Source organism: Moschus berezovskii, chromosome 18, assembly GCF_049115385.1.
Source record: "Moschus berezovskii isolate FMDL1 chromosome 18, NW_MosBer_1.0, whole genome shotgun sequence".
Lineage (NCBI taxonomy): Eukaryota > Metazoa > Chordata > Mammalia > Artiodactyla > Moschidae > Moschus > Moschus berezovskii.
Window position 1 is genome coordinate 76,253,572 of NC_142477.1, and position 26,606 is coordinate 76,280,177.

General features: G+C 45.0%; 2 protein-coding genes across 2 annotated transcripts in view; one reads left to right on the plus strand and one right to left on the minus strand.

The window, feature by feature from the left end:
• DOCK2 (dedicator of cytokinesis 2) overlaps positions 1–26,606 on the minus strand; it is a 473,020-nt gene that overhangs the window by 215,974 nt on the left and 230,440 nt on the right. The gene's annotated exons all lie outside the window — the stretch shown is intronic.
• Positions 655–21,967, plus strand: INSYN2B (inhibitory synaptic factor family member 2B). Its single transcript, XM_055421793.2, has 3 exons — positions 655–1,994; positions 3,105–3,179; positions 21,781–21,967. Exons 1-3 carry the CDS (start codon positions 655–657, stop codon positions 21,965–21,967), a joined length of 1,602 nt encoding a protein of 533 aa, XP_055277768.2.

Here is a 26,606-nt window from a genome sequence, read left to right on the forward strand (position 1 = left end):
GAAGAGAAGGGAGACAGCATGAAAGAAAACAATGGCCTCAAAGGAGGGCTCTCTGATTGACATAAATGGGGATGTTCCATTAGAAGCATCATGTACCAGGAAAGAAGATAAGCCCCGGGTCCTTTATTTCTCCACCTCTTTACATGTGATGGAAAGAAGATGTGTTTAAGGTTCCTGTAGTTTTACACTGGGAATTGATGCTCCTGGAAAGGAAGCCATATGTTCCAGACGTATCAGGTTTCTTTTGGAATTCACACATTGGGAGTCTGGCGCTCTCCTCTAAATGTGACTTTCATTGTCTTTTTGTTCAAGACCACAAGCTTCTTCCAGGATCAGAACTGCCTGCCAACCTCTTCTGATAAACAGCCCACCAGCTCTCATGGTAGATCAGAGGTTTAATAATTAGCCTAACTCCTTGTTTATCTAAGTGGTAATTACCACTATGATAGAATAATATTTTAACTGCAGGGGAAGCCTTACAGAGAGCCCTCTCCCCACTAAGGAAAATCTACTGGCTGGGAATGGCCAACAGAGCTGCCCATACTCAGAGGCAGACCTCTGTGTTTGAGATGCTGTCGTTAGATGCTGCTCCAAAGACCTAAAGAAATGTGCCCAGGAGAAGTGTATGGTCCTAATCCTTTCAACTGAGGCTCAATGGCCCAGCAAAGTATGAAAGTGAGGCCTGTGCTTCTGAAACGTAACAGTCTAGAGTCTGTGGAGCTGGTGAAGCAACCTCACCACCGCAGGAGCAAATCTCAGCAAGTCCGATTCAAGGAAGATGGCACCAGTAAGACTCCGCCTGGCCTAGCTGAGGTGGATGTCCAGACGTCCGAGGACCCGGCTGTAATGGGCAAGACTCAGGCCTCCAGGCACCACCATCTCCCCACCTACTCGCTCTCCTTTCCCAGGTCCCAGAAGGCAGGGGGCTTTCGGAACATCGCGATCCAAACTTCCCCCAGTCTCAGGAAACATTTCCCGGTTTTCAAAAGGAAGAGACTCACAGCCAGCAAGTCCCTGGTGGAAATGCCAACAGCATCCCAAAGTGCCATCCAGGTGAACGGCAATCTCTCTGAGCAAGACATTGTATCCTCTGACCTTGCCTACTTACGGCTGGCTCAGCATCTTGAGGATGGGCCTCGAAGGGTCAAGGTGTCCCACCCGTTTCTCCCTAGAATGTCCAAGGTGCAAAGCAATGGGCCTGTGAGCCTATGCTTCGAAGCTGGGACATGGAGAGCCTTGGAGAAAGTAACAGCTGCCATTCAGGTCCCAGATGATATTTACCACAGTCCTACCCGGGCAGGAAGGGAGTCCACTTTGAGCCCAGACTGGTCTGCTGAGATTAGCAACTCAGTACCCCCTTTGGTTGACAGGCATCCAGGTGACGGAAGAAGAGAGCTGCCACCAGATTCAGAAAGAACCCCCTCCTGCTTAAATGCCCCCAGTAGAGCCAACCACACGCCTGGCACAGGGAAACTGCAACCCGAATTGCTTTTGCCCAAAGATAACTCCAATGACAAAGACCTTGGCCCTCTGTCATCTAGGTCAAAGGAAAGGTACGCTTCCTCACATCCACGGACTCACAGCTCCCCTCCACCTGGCTCCCAGAGTCAGCCAGCCCAACCAGGGGGCACTTCAGGCTGTTCTTCATCGAGTAACAATTACCAGGATCTGCAGTCAGTCCAAACTAACAGTGAGTCAGGATCTGCCCCTATATGCCAGGAGCAGACGGCAAAGAACCCCATCAAGCCAGACATCCCAGAGCTTCAGAACTGTCCCGGAAGCGGTCACCTCCTCTCTTATCTCCCAAAAAATGAGACCAAGCAGCAGAGAGTGACTGGCGGGATTAACCCAATTCACCTGGCGCAGGGCGAGCTCTGCGACCTCCAGGGCAGGCTGCAATCTGTGGAGGAGTCTCTGCACTCAAATCAAGAGAAAATTAAAGTCCTTTTGAATGTAATTCAAGACTTGGAGAAAGCTCGAGCTCTCACAGAAGGGTAAGGTGGATTTGGGGGAGCGGGGGCAGGGTAAAGTCATTTGGGAGGATAGGGGCAGAGAGAGACCCTTGCCTTCCATTAGTAAAACGTCTCCAAAATGTTTGAGAGTCTATCATTTCCCAAAATTATAAGCAATGGTCTCCCTTTGTTTGGACCGGGTTTCATTGGGTTGTAGGCTTCGGTGGATTTCCATGATGATTGGCTTTTATTTCCAAATGACAAAAGATTGGAGAAAGGGGACAATGAAGCAGCAGGGTCAAAAGTTACTTTTTATTAAGATGTGGGTCCAGTCAACAAATGACAGGGGAGAATGACAGTATGCAGGCTCTGCCCCAGCCCTATCCGTGTAGGGAGCACTACGTTTGCACGGTCTTTTAGCTATTTGTGTGTTTGTCGCAGAGGACTTGAGGTAGCCACTAAGCTTACTGTTGACCTTCCCCTCCACTGACCACTTTGAAGGCTTGAGCCAGTCCATCATGGACCAGCTAAGTAGGAACTGAAATGAGATCGTAATTCTGCAAAGAGAAAGAAGCTCCAAAATGCTTTCCTGGGTGACTCAGCATCCGTCTGAGGACAGGAATGCAGTTATTTGTTTAGGTGTGGGATGCTCCTTCCTTGAAACAATGCTCCCTAAAGACTGAGAAAAAGGAATGGTGAAAGCTAATCAACAAAAGGGTAGGAAAAGGAAGAATTAATTAACTGGCGTTTGCTGCTATGAATCAGAGTCAACACTGCCTCACAAGAGAGAAGCACTGTGACTGACCTAAAGGGATCAGGAGTTTTAATCATCCTCCTCTGCTCATTTGCAAAGCCCCTCAGTTTCCCCATTTACCAGGTGGGGGGAAGAATAACTGACTCATCTCAGAGGATTATTGTCATCAGGAAGAAAATCCAGATCTCAAAGTGTTTAAACGTGTATAAAGCATTCTAGAAACGTGAGATCCTATTAATATGGATTTCTTGTTTCTTTGTTTGCAATGGTCATGACACTTCAGACTTTGGAAATCATGAGAAGGACAATGCTATGCTGCAAGAAATGAGTCTGTAGAATGTGTGCATCCCAGGGGGCGTTTGCCCATAGATTTATCTAGCAAATGCTCTATTTTGCAGGCGCAACTTTTATCGAACTGGCCAAGATCTCAACAATTGCAGTACCTGCCAGAACACGGCATGCATCATATACAGGTACCTGGCCACAATTGAGACCTGCTCTGTAGAGCACAGAAGTTGCGGGGTCCATGGAACACTCTTGTAATCTCTCTTAGATGCAGAAAGTCAAGAGAGGGGCAAAGACAGAAGGCCTTTGGATACATAAGACAAAAAAAAAAAAAAAAAAAAACAAGGTTGTTTGACTATGAAATGTTAACATCTGGTTTCAAGAAGGCATTGCTTTGTTTCCTCACAATAAGGTCTATGAGCAAATCCTTTTGAGATCATCACTCTTCCCCTTCCTGAATACTAAGCACAGGCACCTTGCTAAGCTCCGCACGTCCCTTTGTATCTCATTTCACAGCACACCTCTTGAGGCAGGTGTTCACGTCCTCAGGGGAGTTTAGTCATTTGGCCCCACTCACATACAGCATTTTCAGAGAGCTGAAGGGGATCTCAAATTAAATATTCAGAGGCTCAGGACTCAGATCCATATCTTTCTGATGCCAAGCCCTATTTATGATCCTGTACCGCACACCCTACTCCTCCACAGTAACTACCACATGCCAAGCAATTACAGTATGTCAAGAACCGTGGTGAGCACTGTATATTCAGTTCTAGGTACATACACTGTTTCTTTCCAGCAAGAGGTAAGCTTGCTGCATTAGAGTGAACTTTTGGGAGAAATAGAAGGGAAACATCATACAGTGGTAGGAGCCCTAAACTAGGAGTCAGAATCCCCAAAACTACATCTGCTAACATGTGTGGTTCAGTTTCCTCATCTTCAGAGTGGAAACAATTATTCCTCTTGAGAGTTGCCATAAGGAATAAATGAGAAAATACATGTGAATGCCTTTTATAACAGTAAACGTCTGTACAATCTAGGAGCTTATTCCTGCTATTACTGGAACGACCAATGCCCATTGAGCTGGTGGTCTGCTTTCAGTGGCACAGTGGAGAGTGGTCAGAAGCAGTCATTTCAGGTGATGGCATCTAACTCTGTTTGACAAAGGGATATAGTGTGGTTTTCCCTATTACTTTTCTCTCCTGATGAGAACGGCAGCTAGGGGCTGAGCAAACTGAAGCCTGACTGGGTGGCCTGTGTTTGCTTGTTTTTAAGTCTCAGTCTCTCCAGTAGAATCCTGAGATTTCACCCTCGCAAGGGATGGGCACCAGGAAGCCAGGGGTTCCTACCTCAGGTGAGGTCTTGGACATTTTCTCACTGAACTGTCAATTCTTTAAACCTAAAAGTCACAGGACCACAAAGTGTTTTCATCAAATACCAGGAGCTTCAGGATCGCTCACAAAAACATGCCCTTTACCTTAGTGTGAAATATCTCCTCTTAAAAGGGAGCTCTGGAAAAGGCTTGGGCATTGGAAAGAATAATTAAGGAGTCTCATCAATTGCTTACCTTTGTTCCTTCTTCTTCTTTTTTTTAATATCCCTTATCTTAAGCAAATTTCCTATCACCAGGAGCACAAAACTCATTAAATGTCTAGATTCAGGGAGGACAAAACATTTCCACCTAAACTATATATATATATATTTTAAATAACTTTCATTTAAAATTTGAAAAGTCTCTTTTTCCCAGCAGCCAAATGATGTATTTCCTATTATCTTAAGATGACTTTCTATTTAGCTTCTGTAAGTTAAAGGGACAAATGATCATTTTCCCATCTTCTGTGAGTTTCATGCCCAGCCTTGGGCAAATCCTTTCTGGCCTCTGAGTTTTCTTATCTGAAAAATGAAGGTCTTTGATTAGATGGTCCTGATGGTCCCTTTCAGTTCTGACATTCTGATGTTCTAGGTTGAATTAAAAGTGGTAATATTTGCCTAAACTATAACCTTCCAACCAGTATGAGAATATTTACATTTTTCTAGTACTTACTTCAAATGTCCCAAGCAAACAGTCTAAATTCACCGCTGAATGGGTTGGCAAACCTTCATCTGCACATCCCTTTCCAGTTTTCCAAGAAGTGCAGCCGCTGCATGTATCCACCCCTCATTACCATTCAAAGCCAGACTGCTCTCCCAGACAGTTTCTATGTCGTTGTATCTAAGCCATTGTGAAGGAACAGGCAATTAGTCTGATGAAAGCAAAGAGATCAGTACGACATCCCCGTCATAGTAACAGAGGGAAGATGAGAGTTGTCATTTTTTTTCCCTTTTTTAACATTTCAAATGACTTCAAACCCTGTGTTGTGTCCTGGACAGTCAGATCTTGCAAACTAATGAATAAGTGATGTGAAATCGTCATCCGCAGGCCCTGTGCAGCTGCAGGCTCTCTCCTGATGACGGATGGATGCCCAGTGCATGCCACTGTACATAAAGCACACGGGCGCATCATGGACTGCCTGCGGGTCATCTTCCCTGGAGGTGTTGTCACTAAGTTAGCAATCCATAAGGTTTTCTAAGTGGCTTCATCAGCTGAAGGCTATGGCTATGCTACTTGCTTCCATCAAGACAAGTGGGGTCAAGGGTTCCATCCGAATCATTCTCTCGGCTCCAAGAGGAGTCTTCTGCCCACTGCTCCTCAAAGCCTCATTGGCTTTCTTCTTTCTAAGGTTCACTGTGATAGGTCCTCCCTTCCCAAGGAGAACAGCACTAAAACAGATGCCCAGAGATGTCATGCATGACTCTCAGGACCTTCCACACACCAGGAAGAATAAACTCCTTGGAGCTCTGGCTGCTGTGGGACCCAAGGGAAGGGGGTGGGAATTGGCTCTATGACTCAAGCTGGTTCCAGGCTGTTTAGTTCCCAAACACTCTCCTCACCTCTTCTTAGCATTACTCTTAGGACAAGTTACTGAGAGGGTTTCTGAATGCCTCCTGTGGTACTCAAAATTAAATAGCATGGAATTACTTAGTGAGAAGGTTGTTCTCTTTTCAAATTGATTTCAATTCTTCTGATTTACCTAGAGGGAAAAATCTGAGCTTGGTGCTAGAATGTCTTCAAAACCTTTCTAACGCTTACTTATCACAGTTCTTTGCTAACAGTGAGCATGTTTCAAGTTCATAGCCATGGGCAAGCAACAGTTCCCCACCAAAATGTAATCATTTCTAATTCTTTACGGAAGCTTTTAACTTTCAAAACTAACCCTCCTATATGTTCACTGTTATGCAGGTCTCCATTTTCAAAAGATATATTGCCTGTTTTGTATACATGTTTTTTAGTATAAAAAGTGAATTGATTTAAAGAGAAAAAATTAAGTATATAATTGTGCAAGTGGTGTGGGGAGTTTCACAAAAACCTTGTAGGTGATAAACAGAGATTACAATTTGGAAAAACTGTGCCCTAAGGAATCCTCTTCCTTTCCTCTTCTCAAGGTCATGAGCTCTCTCCAAGCCACATCCCTCCTCCTTCTCTCAGCCCAGTTTTTTACTCCTCCAGCCATATCTCCCTGCACTTCATCTTCACAGTCACTCAAAAAATAATCACGGAGCCTCTTTGGAGGTCTTTGACTACACCAATCATGCATTTATTTTATGGATGTAGCTCCCAGGAAAACGTCTACCTGGTTTAAGTTAAAATGCCTGAAATGTTTTAAGGGAAAAGAATTGGAAGTTTTGCTCAGAAAAAAAAAATTTCTCCTATCATCCAGCCGCGTTTCTTAGGAAATGGAAACAAAGAGCAAGCAGCAAACTAAACCATTCTGAATGGGCGAAGGGAGAGACTGGCCGCCTAAGATGCGAAAGGTGCTAGAGAGGAGGCGATGGCAGAAGCGCTCTTGTTTGCTCAGGGGTCTTCCTGGACAGGCCGCCTCCTCTTCTCTTCTCAGCCTCTGCTCACGGCTCCATCGGCACTCGTGGATTTGAATATCAGTGGCATCACCTTCCCCTGTTTTCTCTTTCATGAGCGTGCTCTCTCTCTCTCTTTATATATATATATATACAAAGGCCCTCATCACTTAAACGCTAACTGGCCTTTTTGCCATAGGTCTCTTTCACTCTGTCCCAAGTAATTAGTAATTCTTCTAGTTACTGAAAAGTAGAATCTGATCATGTCACTTCCCTGCTAAACAATTTTGTCCCACTTCTTGTTGTTTCCTTTAGCTAATTTTTCAAGGCCCTTTGAATGTGACACTAACCTTCTTAACTGCTGGGTCTCCGATCTCTTCCCAGCCACAGTGAACTACTCAGCTGGCTTCAAATACTGGGTGTTCTAGCATACACAAGTTTCTTCATTTCCCGGAATGCCTTTTCTGCCCTGCTTCATCTGGAAAACTTGTAGTCTTGCAGCTTAAAAGCCAGTTCCTCTGAATAGCCTTTCACTCCTTCCCAAGAAGGAGTCCCTTGGCATGCACATTCCTCTGCTATACTATTTCTCTTATGACATTGCAACACAGAGTTTATGAGTTTCTTTCCTGCAGCAAAAGACCAGTATCTCAAAGTCATGGCCAGTGTCTAATACATAGTTAGTGATCAGTAGAACCCTCAAAGAAGGGAACAGCTATACTGACTGGGGTGGGGTGGAGGGTGAAAAGCAGTGGCAGGCTTGAGACAGCTATTTAGATGGTCCTAAAGTCAAAGTGGGCTTCCCAGGTGGCACTAGTGGTAAAGAATCCACCTGCAATGCAGGAGATGTGAGAGCCTCAGGTTCAGTCCCTGGGTTAGGAAGATCCCCTGGACAGAGGGCCTGGCAACCCACTCTGGTATTCTTGCCTGGAGAATCCCATGGACAGAGGAGCTTGGAGGGCTACTGTCCATGGGGTCACAAACAGCTGCACACAACTGAGCGACTAAATAACCAAAGGCAAATCAGTGTGACGACTTTTGTGTGTCCCTACCCTTGGGTGGGGAAACAGAAGGTCTTAATTAATCAGTCAGTCTTATTAGGGAAGGCAGGCTTCTGTGCAGCAGGTCTTCAGTAGACCTCTGGGAACTGAGTCAAACAGTGACTGCATGCAGTACATGGTTCCCAATCTTCAAATGCCTGGAGCACTGTAAGACGGAACCTAATCAAGTCTTCTGTGATGATGCAGAGCTTGTTGCAGTTCACAAGACATTGAGATCCTTGTTGATCACGGACTTCCAACACTCTTGCCCAGTACTTCTGTACCGACTATGGTAGGAAAGCAAAATCTGATTTATGGAAAACTGAACACTCCATCCAGGCTATCCTGTCTCCCTTCTACAGTGTCTGAACCACACCAGTGATCTCTTCAGAAGAGGGAACTAAGGCACTAGGTCTGTAGGTTCCCTTAGAAAAACACCAAAACCCAGTGTAGTAGATAGAATAATGTCCACATGCCATGTCCACATTCTCACTCCTGGACCCTGTGAATATATCGCCTCGCCTGGTAAAAGGGACAATGCAGGTGTGATTAAGGATCTTAGAGGACAGGATGAGTAGCCTGGAGGGTCCAGGTGAGCCTAACGCAATCATATGGACCCTTACAAGGGAGAGATGAGGGCAGGAGAGGGAGAGTCAGAGGAGGAGTGCGACAACAGAAGCAGAGGTGGGAGTGCCGTGGCCACAAACTAAAGAACGTGGGCGGCCTCTACGGGCTGGAAAAGGCAAGGGGCGCGTTCTCTCCTGGAAACGCCGGAAGGAACACGGTTCTGCTGACACCTTCATTTACAGTTCTGGAGGATTTCTGACCTCTGGCTCTCTAAGAGTAAAATTTGTGTTTTTTTAATACTTTGGCTACCTCATGCGAAGAGTTGACTCACTGGAAAAGACTCTGATGCTGGGAGGGATTGGGGGCAGGAGGAGAAGGGGACGACAGAGGATGAGATGGCTGGATGGCATCACCGACTCGATGCACATGAGTGTGGGTAAACTCCGGGAGTTGGTGATGGACAGGGAGGTCTGGTGTGCTGCGATTCATAGGGTCACAAAGAGTCGGACGCGACTGAACTGAACTGAAACCCATTAAACTTGTGGTAACTCATTTCAGCAGCAGTAGGAAACTAAACCTGGATTAAATCCTCATAATTCATAAACTACTCACATCTAATTGGAGGTTGGTTTACTTGAATTTGATGATTTTTACAACTCTGACAGCTAAGGGAAGACAAGGATCTGTTGGGATGAAAATTAGGGAAAAGAAATGAGAGCTGCCATTTACTGGGGCTTGCCAGTGGCACTAGTGGTAAACAATCTGCCTGCCAATGCAGAAGGCATAAGAGATGTGGGTTTGATCCCTGGGTCAGGAATATTCCCTGGAGGAGGGCATGCAACCCACTCCAGTATTCTTGCCTGGAGAATCCGAATGACAGAGGAGCCTGGTGGGCTACAGTCCATAGGGTTGCAAAATGTCAGACACGACTGAAGTGACTTAGCATGCACACATGCACCAATTACGGGCCATTGTATATGCTTTTTGTTTTCATATCTGATCCCAACAACCAGATGAGAGAGATAAAAATACTCCCATTTTACAGATGAGGTAACTGAGGTTCAGGGACTTGCACGTTATTCATGTTAGACAATGGAGACTGAGAATGAGAGAGGCACTCGAACAATTATTCTCAAAACTAATAAATGGCAGTATCAAGATTGGAACTTAGTCCCCTCTGTCTGTTGGTCAGATTCCAGGGCATGCTGCCTTCAGAGGCCAGCCCTGCTTGAGGGTTATCAGGGCTCTGTGGAATGTTGTATGGCTGAGTTCTCCTTGGCCAAAGGCACAATGGTTTGTGTTTATGATGCAGGACCTAAATGGTGTTCTCAAAGGGTGATAGCAGGCCATCTGCAGCAGTCTCCTAGGTATCTGTGAATACTTGTTGCTGGCCTTCAAGCCTTCAGGCCAAACCTGCTGGCTCAGAGAGGCGGGGAGGAGGATAGGAATCCGTAGGTACAGCCAGCCTCCTGGGAAAGTCTGATCCGAAGAAGTTCGAGAAACATTCAGCTAGGTAAAGTCAGAGTCTTGAAAGGAGGAGGTGGCAGTCGATCTACTAGAAACGTTTGTGACATAGAAAGCTCTTGCTGATAAACTAGCTTTTGTTTTAAATGCATCATCGGAGAGACGCTTTACCTTTCTGTTTGGCTTCAGTTACGGGGTTAGTGGTCACGGACAGACCTAACTAAAGGGCACAGGTGAGGGTGGAGGAAAAGGGAAAGGGACAGGAGAGGGGCTTGCTCACAGAGTAAGCGTGTCTTATGATGCCTCCTATTTGCAATGAGAAGAGAAAACAAGCTTCTGCCGGTCCACATTGGGGCCAGACTCTCATCTTGCATTATTTAGGGGGTTCATTTGCAGTCTCTCCTTCCTCCCACACCTCCCAGCTCCTCAGACCTCATCTGAGAGCAGGAACAGAATGGTAATCCCTGCTTACTTTCCTCCTCCGATTAAGGTGCAGGCCAATTAGAGCCCAATTCTGCTCCCAGGCCAGGAGCCTGGATGCTAGGAACTGCCCTCTGGGGTGTTCCGGAGGAGCAATTACAAACACCTGCCAGGGTGGGTGTGCAGAGCGCCATCCAGCGCCACTCACCCCACTTCAGGAAGGGGTAGTCATGCAGGCTCCTGACCCAGGGCATTTGCGTGAAGCATCCTCTCACTTCCTCAAACTCTACAGACCATAGGCTGCCTTTTTTTTTTTTTTTTAATCATTACTGATTCCTCCACTGCTACAATCCTCCAAGCTAGGCAGAAGAAGTTAGGGAGATAGAAAAGGAGATTTGCCACCAGCACCTCCCTTTGTCCCTGGCGACCAGCATCCCGGTTCTTGAGCCCCTCACTGCTTTGACATTCAGAACTTATCATAAGGAGTCTCTGGAACACAGGGCAAAGCCACAGCTGTGTGCCCTGTAGGAGAAAGGACAGCCAAGACCTCACCCAACCAGGGAAAGAGGCCCCCGAGGGCCACGCGAGTCACCTGGCATCGTGCAGTCAGAGGTGTCGAGAGCCTTCTTGAGTTTCCTTCGACGGTTAAGTAGTTTGGCCACCGGGCCTTGGCCTTGCCTGCCACTTAAAGCTATCACCTAACCAGAGAAAAGGGCATTTCACTAGAAATGCAATATATCTAGGGCTGTGAGTTTGTTAAAGCTGCTCTCCCAGCACGGAGCCAGGGGAACTGTGAGAGCCTTGTCTTCCAGTCACAATCCTCTGTCTGGCCAGCAGTGAAGTCTGCAGTGAAAAGTAATCACAAAGCACACAGCATAGTAATATGTGTTCTTTCGAGTAATCACAGATGCGTTTGCTACTGTCGTGTCATTGCAGTATGGACTGATCAGTGTTCAATTCAAACGCAGGAACATGTATGTTATTGGCAACACTTTACAGCACCCTTCAAACAACTGCCACCAAACACAGCTCAAGCTGTCTCTTTTGAAAACAGGCATAAAGTTTGGGGGACATTGTGGAAACTTCTCTGAGCCTTGACGCCTTGGTCTCCCAGACATTTGCCATCAGCCCCCATTTCTCTCGGTATGTTTTACCCCTTTCTTCTTTTCCCTTGAATGGAAGGGAAAGAAGAGGATTTATAGCATCAGCAATTTGTCTGCAATAAAAATGAAACCTATTTTAATGCATTGATAGCTAAACAGGCTGAAACATGCCATAAATATAACATCAAGCATGCTGAGAATTTCACAGGAATAACAAATGGATGGCTGCTGGCGTGTGGGCCACAGTTGACCACAGAATGACCCAATCTTTATTTCTCTATCAAGTTAATGCTACAATCATTACTATTTGTTGATCCAGGCACTGTGCCAGGCATTTTACTAATCAGTATACATGTATCATCACTTTTCAGACTCCCAAGAACCCTGAAATATGGCTCTGGTTATTATTCCCTTTTTATGGATGAGGAAACAGAGACTTGGGCAGGCCATGTGATTTGTCCAGGATCCATCAGAGCCCGGGCTTAAACCAGTCCCTTTTTCAGAAGGCATTCCTATTGCTTCCCCTCTTACCTTCTGACCTTGCACCATCAGTGAATATTTGTATTACAGTTCTCTGAGATGGCCTTCTTTTTCTGAGGACTTAACGTGAAGACATTCTCAACACAGAGCCACGGCACCCACAGTGCAGACCTCTCCCACAGATGGTGATCAGCAGGGAGATATTTGCAGTGTGGCCCTGCTTATTTATGCACCAAGAAGAGAACCTGCAGTTCTCCAGGGACTTGTCAGCACAGATGCCCAAGGAAAAGGGGTGTGCTTGCTGGCTTGAAATGGCTGTGATCTGTGAAGCTTAAAATCATATCCTATAAATAATGAGCACACTGGTCATTAGGAGGAAGTTTTAGAAACAATATTCCTTCCAGGCTGGGGAAAATTAAAAAAAAAAAAAAAGCTAACTAAAGTTTCTACTTTCCCGGACTATGATTCATCCCCAGAGACACTTTCCAAAGTGGTGTGATTTATCCAAGTGGACAGGAACCCAACCACCCTCGCTGAACCCATTGATTCTTACAGCTAATTCTTTTAAAAAGAAAGTTGCAGGAGGTCAATATATCTGTGGTGCACCGGGGTTCTGTGGTGAGAGGGGCCACAGAAACACTCCAACAGAGATGAAGAGGTAGGGAGAGACTTGCAAGGGGTTTTGCCTTCAGGGAGATGACACGGATCATTAGTTTCTCAGTCAACTTGCTTGGAGTGTCTGGATTTATGGTTTGTCACCATGTCTCTTGATAAAAGAGCAAGACCCACCAGCTGAGAAGGAGGAGAAAAGGGCCACTGCAGAACTCAGCAGCCTGCAATCAGACCCAACACTGCGGAGCCCAGATACTACCTTGAGTGCACAGCCTCCTATGGGGTGTCTGTCTGCTCCGAGTGCACAGCCTCCCTGTCAGAACACCCTGCAATCAGGAAACACTGGCAGGGTGGGCTGGTCACCTGGGTCATGAAAGGTCCTCCAGTGGCCCAGCCCACATTGAGTCTTGCTCCACAGGGAGATGTGAGGCCATTTAGGTGCACTGGGCTGGGGTCACCATCCCATCCCACACTCACTTGGCTACCAGGATCTCATACATACTGAATACTACTGTTCTTTCAGTGCTGTGTGTCTTAGTGTACAAGCTTTGGAGCCAGATAGTCTAGGCTCAAATCCTCGCTTGTCACTTATTAGTATGTGCCCTTGGCAGAATATTTAACTTCCTCTTGCCTCAGTTTCCTGATTTGTAAAATGAAGATAATGTTTATCTCATGGGTCTGTGAGAATCACATGAGGCATGAGAATTACTAAATTTGTAGTATGATGTACGGAATAGAGTTCATTCCATAAAAGATAGTCCTTCTTCTCCTTTTCCTCCAATCTCTTCTTCATTTAAATTAGCATGTGTCCTCACCTAACACAACCCAGGTTCAGTTCAGTTGCTCAGCTATGTCCGACTCTTTGCAACCCTATGGACTGCAGCATGCCAGGCCTCCCTGTCCATCACCAACTCCCGGAGCTTACTCAAACTCATGTCCTTTGAGTCAGTGATACCATCCAACCATCTCATCCTCTGTTGTCCCCTTCTCCTCCTGCCTTCAGTCTTTCCCAGCATCAGGGTCTTTTCCAATGAGTCAGCTCTTCCCATCAGGTGGCCAAAGTATTGGAGTTTCAGCTTCAGCATCAGTCCTTCCAATAAATATTCAGGACTGATATCCTTTAGGATGGACTGGTTGGATCTCCTTGCAGTCCAAGGGACTCTCAAGAGTCTTCTCAAACACCACAGTTCAAAAGCATCAACTCTTCAGCACTCAGCTTTCATTATAGTCCAACTCTCACATCCATACATGACTATGGGAAAAAACATAGCTTTGACTAGACGGGCCTTTATTGGTAAAGTAATGTCTCTGCTTTTCAATATGCTGTCTAGGCTGGTCATAGCTTTTCTTCCAAGGAGCAAGTGTCTTTTAATTTCATGGCGGCAGTCACCATCTGCAGTGATTTCGGAGCCCAAAAAATTAAAGTCTCTCACTGTTTCCATTGTTTCCCCATTTATTTGCCATGAAGTGATGGGACCGGATGCCATGATCTTTGTTTTTTGAATGTTGAGTTTTAAGCCAGCTTTTTCACTCTCCTCTTTCACTTTCATCAAGAGGCTCTTTAGTTCCTCTTCACTTTCTGCCATAAGGATGGTATCATCTGCATATCTGAGTTTATTGATATTTCTCCCGGCAATCTTGATTCTAGTTTGTGCTTCATCCAGCATGTCACATGATGTACTCTGCATATGAGCTAAATAAGCAGAGTGACAATATACAGCCTTAATATACTCCTTTCCCAATTTGGAACCAGTCTGTTGTTCCATGTCCGGTTCTAACTGTTGCTTCTTGACCTGCATACAGATTTCTCAGGAGGAGGTAAGGTGATTTGGAATTCCCATATCTTGAAGAATTTTCCACAGTTTGTTGTAATCTACAGAGTCAAAGACCTTGGCATAATCAATAAAGGAGAAGTAGGTGTTTTTCTATAATTCTCTTGCTTTTTCTATGATCCAAGAGATGTTGGCAGTTTGATCTTTGGTCCCATTGCCTTTTCTAAATCTAGCTTGAACATCTGGAAGTTCATGATTCACGGACTGTTGAAGCCTGGCTTGGAGAATTTTGAGCATTACTTTACTAGTGTGTGAGATGAGTGCAGTTGTGCGGTAGTTTGATCATTCTTTGTCATTGCCCTTTGGAATTGGAATGAAAACTGACCTTTTTCAGTCCTGTGGCCACTGCTGAGTTTTCCAAATTTGCTGGCATACTGAGTTCAGCACTTTCATAGCATCATCTTTTAGGATTCGAAAGATCTCAATTGGAATTCCATTGCCTCCACTAGCTTTGTTCGTAGTGATGCTTCCTAAGGCCCACTTGACCTTGCATTCCAGGATGTCTGACTCCAGGTGAGTGATCACACCATCATGATTATCTGGGTCATGAAGATCTTTTTTGTACAGTTCTTCTGTGTGTTCCTGCCATCTTTTCTTAATATCTTCTTCTTCTGTTAGGTCCTTACCATTTCTGTCCTTTATTGAGCCCATCTTTGCATGAAATGTTCCCTTGGTATCTTTAATTTTCTTCAAGAGATCTCTTGTCTTTCCTATTCTGTTGTTTTCCTCTATTTCTTTGCAGTGATCGCTGAGGAAGGCTTTCTTACCTCTCCTTGCTATGCTTTGGAACTCTGCATTCAGATGCTTATATCCTTCCTTTTCTCCTTTGCCTTCAGTTTGCCTTCTTTTCTCTCCTCAGACAACCATTTTGCCTGTTTGCATTTCTTTTTCTTGGAAATGGTCTTGATCCCTGTCTCCTGTACAATGTCACGAACCTCCATCCATAGTTCTTCAGGCACTCTGTCTATCAGATCTAGTCTTTTTAATATATTTGTCACTTCCACTGTATAATCATAAGGGATTTGATTTAGGTCATACCTGAATGGTCTAGTGGTTTCCTTACTTTCTTCAATTTAAGTCTGAATTTGACAATAAGGAGTTCATGATCTGAGCCATAGTCAGTTGCCAGTCTTGTTTTTGCTGACTATATAGAGCTTCTCCATCTTTGGCTGCAAAGAATGTAATCAATCTGATTTCGGTGTTGACCATCTGGTGATGTCCATGTGTAGAGTCTTCTCCTGTGTTGTTGGAAGAGGGTGTTTGCTATGACCAGTGCGTTGTCTTGGCAGGACTCTGTTAGCCTTTGTCTTCCTTCATTTTGTACTCCAAGGCCAAATTTGCCTGTTACTCCAGGTGTCTCTTGACTTCCTACTTTTGCATTCCAGTCCCTTATGATGAAAAGGACATCTTTTGGGGTGTTAGTTCTAGAAAGTCTTGTAGGTCTTCATGGAACTGTTCAACTTCAGCTTCTTCAGCATTACTGGTCGGGGCATAGACTTGGATTACTGTGATATTGAATGGTCTGCCTTGGAAACAAACAGAGATCATTCTGTCATTTTTGAGATTTACCCAAGTACTGCATTTTGGACTTTTTTGTTGACCATGATGGCTCCTCCATTTCTTCTAAGGGAATCTTGCCCACAGTAGTAGATACAATGGTCATCTGAGTTAAATTCGCCCATTCCAGTCCATTTTAGTTTACTGATTCTTAAAATGTCAATCTTTACTCTTGCCATCTCCTGTTTGACTTCCAACTTATCTTCATTCATGGACCTAACATTCCATGTTCCTATGCAGTATTGGTCCTTACAGCATTGGACTTTACTTCCATCAACAGTCACATCCACAACTGGGTGGTGTTTTCGCTTTGGCTCCGTCTCTTCATTCTTTCTGGAGTTATTTCTCCACACTTCTCCAGTAGTATATTGAGCACCTACCAACCTGGGGAGTTCCTCTTTCAGTGTCCTGTCTTTTTGCCTTTGCATACTGTTCACAGTGTTCTCAAGGCAAGAATACTGAAGTGGTTGGCCATTCCCTTCTTTAGTGGACCATGTTTTGTCAGAACTCTCCACCATGACCCATCTGTCTTGGGTGGCCCTACACAGCATGGCTCATAGTTTCATTGAGTTAGACAAGGCTGCGATCAGTTTGATTAGTTTTCTGTGATTGGGGTTTTCTAGTTATACTCTCTAGTTACATCATTTTCTTCTTAGATTAGATCCTGGTAACAGCTAGACCATGGGCTAAAACATCTGATCCTTTTTTAGGAAAGAGAGGATTAGGGGTCAGGAAAGAAAGCTGGGATTCTGATTGTAACTCATGGTGTGACTCCCTTCACCAACTCACACAGGGAAAACAACATTCCTAGATTCCTGAGCTATCATGAAGAGAAAATGAAAATGCAGACCTGGTGTGTTTGCAGTGTGAAAGTGCCATATAAAAGTAAGAGGTTTTTATTGTTTATTTCTATCTAAACTTTCATCTTCTTGTGTCTCACCCAGCTTCTCTTTGCCCAGCCCAGACGCTACATCCAGAACCTGACTCTTGTTTGCTTTATGCGTTCACACATTTACCTACTCCTTGCTTCTCACTAGTTCTTCTTCCAGACAAGCCATGACTTAGGCCTCTTGCTACTTCCAACTACCTAGAAAAACATTCTCCAGCTTTCCACCTAGCATGATGGCTGAAGCATTGACCTGTCAGCTAGATTAGTGAGGTGCCCTCAAGAGGGAAAACTTCAAGCTTGCTTGCATTCTTGGTTTACACACATCTCACTTTCTAAATGCAAAGTAGCACCAAGTACAGACCTCTTGTCTGGGAATGGCTCTAAGACTCCCCAGACAGTGAACTGGGCAGTCCTGAATAGGGGTCAGGCATTCCAGTTATCCTCAGAGAACCAGCCTTACAGACTTTGAAAGCTCCAAACTATCTCAACGGTTCTGGGCCTGAGTCCTATATTGCAACAATTTCCTGACCACTATCTGCTACCCACGCCCCGCCCCCACCACCGTGAGTCAGAGTTCTCTGCAAACTAAGCACCCAGTGCTTCCTGTGGATGGAGAAGATGATAAGGGTGGGAGGATAGAGAGAGAAGGGCGGGTGGTAGGAAAGGTCATTGGTGTTCTATCTTGATATCAAAGCCAAGGCAGGCAGTCATTCCCCAGAATCTGCAAACAACCCTCTGCTAAAAGTTTGCTTGAATTCTCTCAAGCAGACATTTTAATCCCTCTTTGAAGAGGTTGTGGAATATGGTATGGGTTACCCAAGCAGGAAGTTGAGGGGGATCTCCTCTACTCTACCCAGACTCAAAACGAAAGACAGATGAGAGAGGGCACTGCCCCTGCCCATTTATAAGGCAGCTGTGACCAAAATAAATACATTCCTTCTCCTCCCTTGTAAACTAAACAGTAGTTTGTCAAAAGGATGGGTAAGAAGAAAAGTGACAATTTTCCTTTATGTTAATAAATTACTTTGGCCTAAAAAACATTAATCGATTTCTTTCTAAAGGACACATGGTTCTCTATACTCTGTTATTTGCCTGGCCTTGAAAAGAAAGTCACTTTCAATCCCCTTTAAATTGTCAAGACCAGTGGGGGCAGTCTGCGGAGCTCCCTAAGTCCCAGTGATTATAATGGAAACTTGTGGTGTTTCCATAGAAATATAAAGAGTGCATTCCTCCCCGAACGCACATGGTGGGGAGCGGGTGAAGGCTGATGTTTCTGGCAAGGTGTACAATTACTGAAGGGCCAGAGGCACGAGTGAGGAGGTGAGCGTTCACTCCCTGAGACAGGAAGACAGAAGGCTTGGTGGAGTGGGCAGAGACCCCATTCTACATGAGGACACTCCCCTGTTATTGTCCCCCTCGGTACAACCAGCTGGTAAATAAGGTCGCTTCAGAACCTCTATTTTCATTTGGGTCTTAGAAAGAAAAGCAATTTGCCCAACGTCACCTAGCCAGTAAGTGGCACCGCCTCGGTTCAAACCCAGGAGAATTCCACGCAAGAGCCCTTTCTCTGAGCTCTCCAGTGTGCTTGCTTTACCTTGTGAGCTGAGATAGACTTAACATTCTGTCTCCTGGCTCTTCTGTCTCTAGGCCTGCCAGTTCTATACAGATTTGAACATACCCAGAGCATTGTTTTTTTCTAATCAGTATTAGGACACCGTTAAGAGTCTTGACACACTCAGGTGCTTTGTTTTGGCTGTTTGTTGCTTGAATTAAGAAGTCAGAGAAATGTCACATATAAGGAGAAGAAGGAAGCTGGTTTGTGTGCATGTTCATATAATTTGGTAGAGATATACGGATGAAGAGCTGGAGAGTAGGGGTTGTTGAGATGTATACAAAACAGATTTTAAAGCAATTGTTAGTTTAATCACCCGTATTATACACTGGGGAGCTACACCCACAAAAGCAGCACCTACATCTCTCCATCTCATTGTTGTGTCGCTATAGCTGAGGGGTGTCAGGCCTAAAACAGGATGGATGGTTGACTGCATGGATGGATGGAAGAATGGATGGGTGGGCGGTTGGCTGGCTGGCTAGATGAATGACCAGATGAGTGGATGGATGAATGAACGGTGATGGATAAATGGATGGCTAGATGGCTGGCTGACTGGACGGAGAGAGGAATGGTTTGAGGCACAGACGGATGGATGGTAAGATGATGGGTGGGTGGAATTTCCTATCTCTAGAAGCTGAGGAAGTTCCTAGAATGAGCAGAGGGTGCCTACTTTCTTTGGCTCTGCCCCATGCTCTAGAATGAAGGTAATTTTCTGCCTTGGTGAGAGAGGCAGGGTTATTTCAGGGGTCAGGAGAACTGTGAATGTGGATGTCCTCTGTATGTGAATTAATACAAGAGAGGGTGAGACTCAGGGTTCGCAATTAATTGTTTTGGATTCCTTCGCTAAAGCAACAAGAGGTTGCCAGAGACAATGCTTCCCCAGGCTCTGAACCCATCTCCTTAAATTTCAACTGGGGAGAGGGAGCTGTGGGTAGTGGTGACAGAAGCCCCCCACCCCCAGCTTCAGGAGCAACAGGGGTGCATGCTGGGCAGTACATCCTGGAAGTGGGAGCCTTACCATGTGTCTGTGGATACTTCTCTTCACTGATCTGGCAAAATTCTGAGCTTTGGTTGGAAGATCTCTAATGGACATGGGTTTGGGTAGACTCTGGGAGTTGGTGATGGACAGGGAGGCCTGGCGTGCTGCGATTCATGGGGTCGCAAAGAGTCATACACGACTGAGTGACTGAACTGAACTGAAGTGAATAGCTCTTGATATTGGCTAGCATTTACTAAGGACACAGAGTCACTGGTTACCAGTGTGAAGAGGCCAGGGATAATGTCTCTCTGTCAGTCTGTTTAACACTCCACTTCGGGTACCTAACTGAGGGCCTGGGGCATGGGAGATACTCAGTACATGTTTGTTGAATGACGAGCTGAATGTCATTTGATGTCTGTTGGCGTCTGTCTCTGAACTGAGTGCTGTATACGCATTCTATCCCATGAGTAGTACCATGCTTCTTCTTCACTTGAGGAGACTTTGGCTTGAATATGAGAAATTTTGCCACGATCTCACAGTTAATCATTCATGCAGCTTTGCTTAGAAAAACACAGCCTGCATTACACATCCATTATATAAATCACACATCCATGAGGATGTCCCTATAGAGGAGACCAGGGAGGCACAGAAGTGAAAGGGTTTAAGTCGAAGAGAAGAAAATCTGGAGGAAGTTTATCAAATATACAGAAATAATCAAACACCCATTCCTGATGGCCCCTGAGCATGGTTGTTACACCCCTATTACTGTTATTATTATCACCATTAATATTATTACTATTAATATATTATATCTGGCTCTTGACTTTGCTTCTTTACTTAACAATGAGTCTCGGCGAGCCTTACACTTATGCTTACTTCATATTATTCCTTAATACAGACACATTTACGTATTCTCCTTTAATGGGCATCTCCTGATCTCCACTTCTCTTTGGTTTACTTTATGTGTATGTTTTGTAGTCATTAATGTACAGACTCTACTGTCTCATCTGTACACAGGTCTGCCAGGTAAATATGGCACCACTGGGGACCACGGTCCTCAGGGGCTGAGACAGTCGGAGGTTGAAGAGCCGAAGTTCTGGCTTGGATGGGTGCTCAGGCTCCCCCTGACCTTTGAGGGCTCGGGAATCAGGCTCGTGGCATCAGGGATGGTCAGCCTGTCTTGTAAGTCTGGCTCAGCCTTCTCAGAGCCTGAAGAGCTGGGCCACAAATACTGACTCCTGCAGACATCTCTGCAGACTGTGTATGGGCTGCCTCTGCCCTTAATCGTCTAGGAGATTTACCTACAGAGGAGCTGCCAGAGCCAGAATACTTGTGAGAAGGCTCTTAAGCTTGTAGCTGTGTTTGTTACCTGGTTTCATGCTAGAACTCTCAGAGGGCGCAAAGATGAGGAACCAGAGTGGGGGTGTGGGAGGTGGGGGAAATGCAGAGTCACAGAGATGGTACATTCTCCTTGTTTAGCAAGGAGGGGAAGGAAGTGTCTCACCCAGAAGAGGAAAAACCCTGTGCGGGTTTGTGAAGTGTCATGATTGGTGAAAGCCTCCTTCCCAGCAAGGGCTGAAAAGGGGCTGTCATTAATCAGACATCACCTCCTAGAGACCCAGGATCAGAGTAAATGCTGCCGAAAAGGCACATCATGATTGTCACATGTGACTAACAAAGCCCCCAAATAGCACCTTGTCACTGGACACCCCAAGGTGGCCTACTGTCTGCCAGGCACTGCTCTAAGTTCTTCCTTTGTATTCTCTCACTTAACTAATATAGATTCGTTGTTGTTCAGTCACCAAGTCATGTCCGACTCTTTGTGACCCCATGGACTGCAGCACACCAGGCTTCTCTGTCCCTCACTATATACATATTAATTCCAAAAATAGCCTTTGAGACAGGGGCCATTATTAGATCCATTTTATGGGTAAGCATACTGAGTTGTTAGTTTTCTCTGTATTACTTAAACATTGTATTATGAGGCAGTTTTATGCATAAAATGTATGTAAAAATAATGAACAATCAGGAGCATTAAATAAATGTGAGAGAGAGGTTGGAACAATTTTAACTGGCCATCTACTATTAGGCTGCCAAGTTATGTGCTTCATTTAAACTTAGAAACATCCCTAAGAGGAAGGTATTACACATGCCAATCCCATCAATGAGAAACTGGAGATTGAGACTGCACAGTTTCCCCAAGGTCACACAGCGAGCAGGTACCTAAGCATTTGGGACTTGATCCCAAAGCCCAGGCTCTTCTCTGTCTGTTGGACACTTGGTGACGTTCAATCAGTATGTGCCGATTTGAATTTACCTTCCTTCCTTCCTCTCTGTGTTTTTCAGTGTAGAATATGATTTCCGGCAGCAAGAAGGCAGGTTCCATGAAGTTCTACAGGGTCTGGAGGAAGCAGAGCCAGCTGAGGAGGCCTCTCCCCCACCAAAGTCCCCAGCAGAGCCTCCAGTTCCCGAGAAACAGGACTTAAGGCGGAAAACCAAGAAGGTGAAGAAGAAGTGCTTCTGGTGGATCTGAGCTCCTGGGGACCATGCCCTCTGCCCTCCCCGAGGTGGGGAACCACTGCCCTCAGGCTTTCTCTACTTCCTAGCGAAGGCCCCAGGCTATCAGCCACTCGACCTGCAAAACCAGAATAACTTCTGGATGGTTTAGCTGCTGCTGGACACCTGATCACAGTCTCACCTGAGTGTGTGCCCTGCTGGCTGAGGATTTCATGGGCCCGAGTTAGCACCTGCCTAGCTTCCTGTCATATATCCTAGTTTTCGAACCTAGATTCCCACCAAGGGCAAAACCCCCATTGCACTTCCCTACATCTCAGTGATGCTCAGCAGTTCTTGCTCATCCTGGGTTTATCATCCCAAAGAAAAGAAATAAAAACGTGGTGCAAGGCAGTGAGACAGAGGAGAGTTATAAGCAGATATCCAGAAAAAAGTCATATATCTGAACTGGCAGTTTTCTACAATATTGGCACTTGTGAGGACAACAGAAGTGGGCAGGATATAACAATGCAAGGTCACCTTGTAGGCTGGGTTGTTTTCAGTTTTGATTAGCCCCTTGATCCCAAAGCTAGGATTTGTCATCTCATGCTGTGTGTACCTTAGAGTCTGTAGCAGAGTAAGGACACCACAGGGTAGAAGGGACCTGTGAGTATGACCATCCTGCAGCTGAAGCTACTCCAGGGTGTACCTTAAATCACCCTGCTTCTCAGCCTGGGGCCTGAGTCTGCTTGGTAGATGGATGGGGTCTGGTTTGGGCTTGAACTTTCCTTTCCGTTCCGTTGCGTCGCTCAGTCGTGTCCGACTCTATGCGACCCCGTGGACTGTAGCCTACCAGGCTTCTCCGTCCATGGGATTCTCCAGGCAAGAATACTGGAGTGGGTTACCGTTTCCTTCTCCAGGGGATCTTCCCGACCCAGGGATCGAACCCGGGTCTCCCGCATTGGAGGCAGACGCTTAATTAATTTCCCTGCAACATTTAAGATCATGAAATCCAGCAGTCTGTCTGTCCATTTCATCTTACCAGAAATAGAAATAAGACTAAGATAAAACACAGCATTGGTACTTGCCCATCCATCCTTGCAGCCTTGTAGGTAAGCTCACAGTCTATTAATCTACGCGCTGTCCCTTCCTGGTGACCAGACCATGGTCACCTGATTGAAGAGCAGGACAGGGGATGAGGATAGATTTTCTCCACCTTAGTATTAAACGCCTTTCCTTCCCAAAGTCTGAATTCCTTTAAAGTCTGGCTCATTCTTTTCATAAGACCCCCATACATGTGGGTCCAGTCAAACTTGCATGGCTGAGCAGACTACTGAAATAATATTATCAAGTAATTGCTACACACTCTTGGGGATGAGGGCTGGGTTGGCAAGGCTGCTACTCCTTCTTGTTAAACTCTCTACCAGCCTGTGGTTGGATTGAGGCTGCCCAGAAAAGAGATGGTAAACTCAGTGAACATTCAGTGAAGAAGGCATTTCATAATCCCCTTTGCTAAAGATTGAGTGTCTGCGTTAGAGTCTTTGCAGAGTGAAGCACCCTGTGTGAACGTGGGATGTACATTCCCTGCTGCAAATTGGGGCTAATTGAGCAAACCACTCTGACAGCTTCACCTTCCCTGTCACTGCGCTGCAGTGCACAAAGCTATTTCAGTGACAGTGAGAGGGAAATCTGGCAAGGAGTCTCGGCTTGCACTGTTTAAATCTGGGAATGCCATTCAAGATGTTCTTGTTCTGTTTCTAGTGTAATGTTTAAACCCACAAAATGAGACTGGAATACTTAACGTGAAGTTAGAATTAAGACAAATACACTTGTCATACTTAAGAAGCCACATTTCAGTAAGATACGCTACCACTGGCTAAAAGCCATGAATCTATCTGTACCCACACAATTGACTCGCAGTTGGCCCCAACAATGGAAAAGAACAGCACAGATAATCCAATAAAGTTAAATCACTGGGGATCTCTTATATAATTTTATCTTGAAGTAGAGCTTCCATCTTAATTTGCTTTGCTTACACTAATTTTCAAATTAATTTATGTTCTTGGGCAGCACAATAGAATGGAAATAATCCTGTTCTCAGAATTAAGAGACCCAGGCACAACAGAGCAGTCTATTCCAACAACCTTCAGCAAACTGTGTAAATTGTCAGGGCCTGTTTATCCATTCTCAAGCGGAGATAGGAACACCTACTCTACTTGTTTCACAAGATCTGTGTACATTCCAGCATCAGATGAGCAGAACCACTCAGAGCTGACAGGATCACTTGCCAAAGTTAGCCTGTAATGAGGAAGAGACGTCTGGGAACACAAAATGGATAATCCAACATTTAGATAACTAACAAGGGTCTGCTGTCGTACACATATGTTGAGTTGGAGCCTCACATAAACCCTCAGTTGAGTTAGATGATGTTGCGGTCAGAAAAAGTTGACCTTTCTAGAGAGAAAAATCAAGTGAGGCTGCAACGATTCTATACCAAAGCACAACACAACACTGCTCAGGCCACCAACCTGAAACTGGACACTCGGTCTCTTCTGAAAATGGAACATTTAAAATTGTTGTGGGGGAAACAGCTCAGTAAAACCTTCCTGCTAAACAAAAGTGATCATCTCTGTGTTAAAAAAAAAAAGTATATGTATATCAAAAGCTCCATACCCATCCACTCATGTGAAAACTGCTGCTTTGTAAAATATTATGTAGCCTCTACCATGATCTCCAACAGAAATGCTGTACTTGAGGTTGTCTGGTTTTATGGAGAGATATTAATTTAGCAAAAGTTACTTTTATAAAATTGAAAGGAAAAAGACTGATATATCAGCTTAAGTTGCAGGAGTTTATGTAGCTGCTTTCTCTGTAGTTAAGAAAATGTGTACTCACTATACTTGGAACTTAATACCAGCTCATCTACAGAGCACCTTCTTAAAGACTGTACTAATGTAAGGTTTTGTAAATTTCTAAACTGTTTTAAATGGGATATTATCTTTTGCAATAAACTTACATATTTTTCCTAGGTTTTAAGACTTCATTACTAGCTTGGGTTAATTTGGGTTATAAAATTTAAACTTAAGAAGGATGTCTCCATGGTTGTTATGATAGGGATTGCTGTTGTTGAGTCGTTAAGTTAAGTCGGACTCTTTTGGGACCCCATGAGCTGCAGCCCACCAAGTTCCTCTGTCCATGGGATTTCCCAGGCAAGAATCCTGGAATGGGTTTCTATTTCCTTCTCCAGGGGATCTTCCCAACCCAGGGATCAAACCTGCATCTCCTGCAATGGCATGCAGATTCTTTACCACTGAGCCATCAGGGAAGCCCAATGGCAGGGATAGTTTTCACTATAATTGCTTCTATACGTTTCCCAGGGAAACGAATGAAAAAAGAGCAGATTCAGAACTTAGCATGGTAATGATCTGAAGGCCCACATGTCCTGGAAGCCAGGGAGGCATTGTGAATCAATGATGCAATTCCCAGTTTCATTCAGATGGATTTTTATTACTCATGATTTTTATCATTATTATACCCACTTATCTGAAATATAATTTATTTAAGATTCTTATTTAATTACTTTCCCCATAATTTTCTTCCGAAAACAGGCAGCTGCATATCACCACCAAGAGAAAAACCATTACGATGTTCCAAAAGTGAAAGTTGAAATCAAAATAATGTTTTAAAATCCTTGCTAGAGACTGGTGAGTGCCACTGGTGCTGAGCCTGAGACCAGCTCTCTTTGTTAAAAAGGGAGATTAGGAAATATTCAACATGTGCTAAAGTCAGTTTAACACAAAATGCATTTTCTACTTGACTAATCAGGATGTCTGAATTACATCCTTTTCAGAGAATGGAAAAGGAAACAGCATTCCCATCATGTGATTTAATCCTTTTCCCTGTACTGTCTGTGAGCCATCTAAAACCAGCCTGTTTACCAGTCTGGGGGCAGGGTGGGGAACCTGGACACAGAATCAGCCACCTCAGGTTTGGTATTATTCTGCTACGCTCTTTTTGCAGGATGACCTTGGGGAAAGTTAACCTCAGTGAGCAGCTGATTCCTTCTCTTGTAATGCAGAACATCACCCTTGCCTGACAAGGGTGTCTGACAATTAAGTGGCAGAAAACCTTGAGCATCATGGAAAGCACACTATACGAGCTCAATAAATGTGTATTTATTCTTTTGTTGATTGAAATAAACCAGAGGAGAGGAGGAAAGATGTCTTTATGGGACTGCAGTGGGTTTTCAGAAACAGTTTAAGGTTTTCTCAGGGCAAAGAGTGGTGTTAATAAGGAATAAACTCTTCCTGGCCTCATTAAAACCTGAAATCATGACAATGGATGTTAAGGAACAAGGCTTTGTTGAGTCAGAATAATACACAAGCCTATCGAATGCACCTTATCTAACGCCTTCTGGGGGATGAAGGACTCTTGCAACATGAACTCAAATCCCCCAGAGGTAAAAGACACTGCAAGAGCTGGGTCTCTGCTATTGGCATCACAAGGCAACTAATAAAGGCTAGATGACGTTTCCAAGGACGCGAGGCCGTCACGAGGGATGCCAGAGCTGGTAGCAGCGTGGCGGAAGGATGCATTGCCTGGAGGGGCAGATGCGCCGCGTGGCGGGCGGATGCGTTGTATGGCACTCTGCCATACGCCGGGGCCAGCACGGTTCCAGG

Excerpts from the sequence above, each read along its gene's own strand:
- INSYN2B (XM_055421793.2), top strand. The coding sequence starts at position 655 with ATGGCCCAGCAAAGTATGAAAGTGAGGCCTGTGCTTCTGAAACGTAAC. Across the intron at positions 1,995-3,104 it reads GCTCGAGCTCTCACAGAAGG|GCGCAACTTTTATCGAACTG; the intron begins GTAAGGTGGATT and ends TCTATTTTGCAG. Across the intron at positions 3,180-21,780 it reads ACGGCATGCATCATATACAG|TGTAGAATATGATTTCCGGC; the intron begins GTACCTGGCCAC and ends TGTGTTTTTCAG.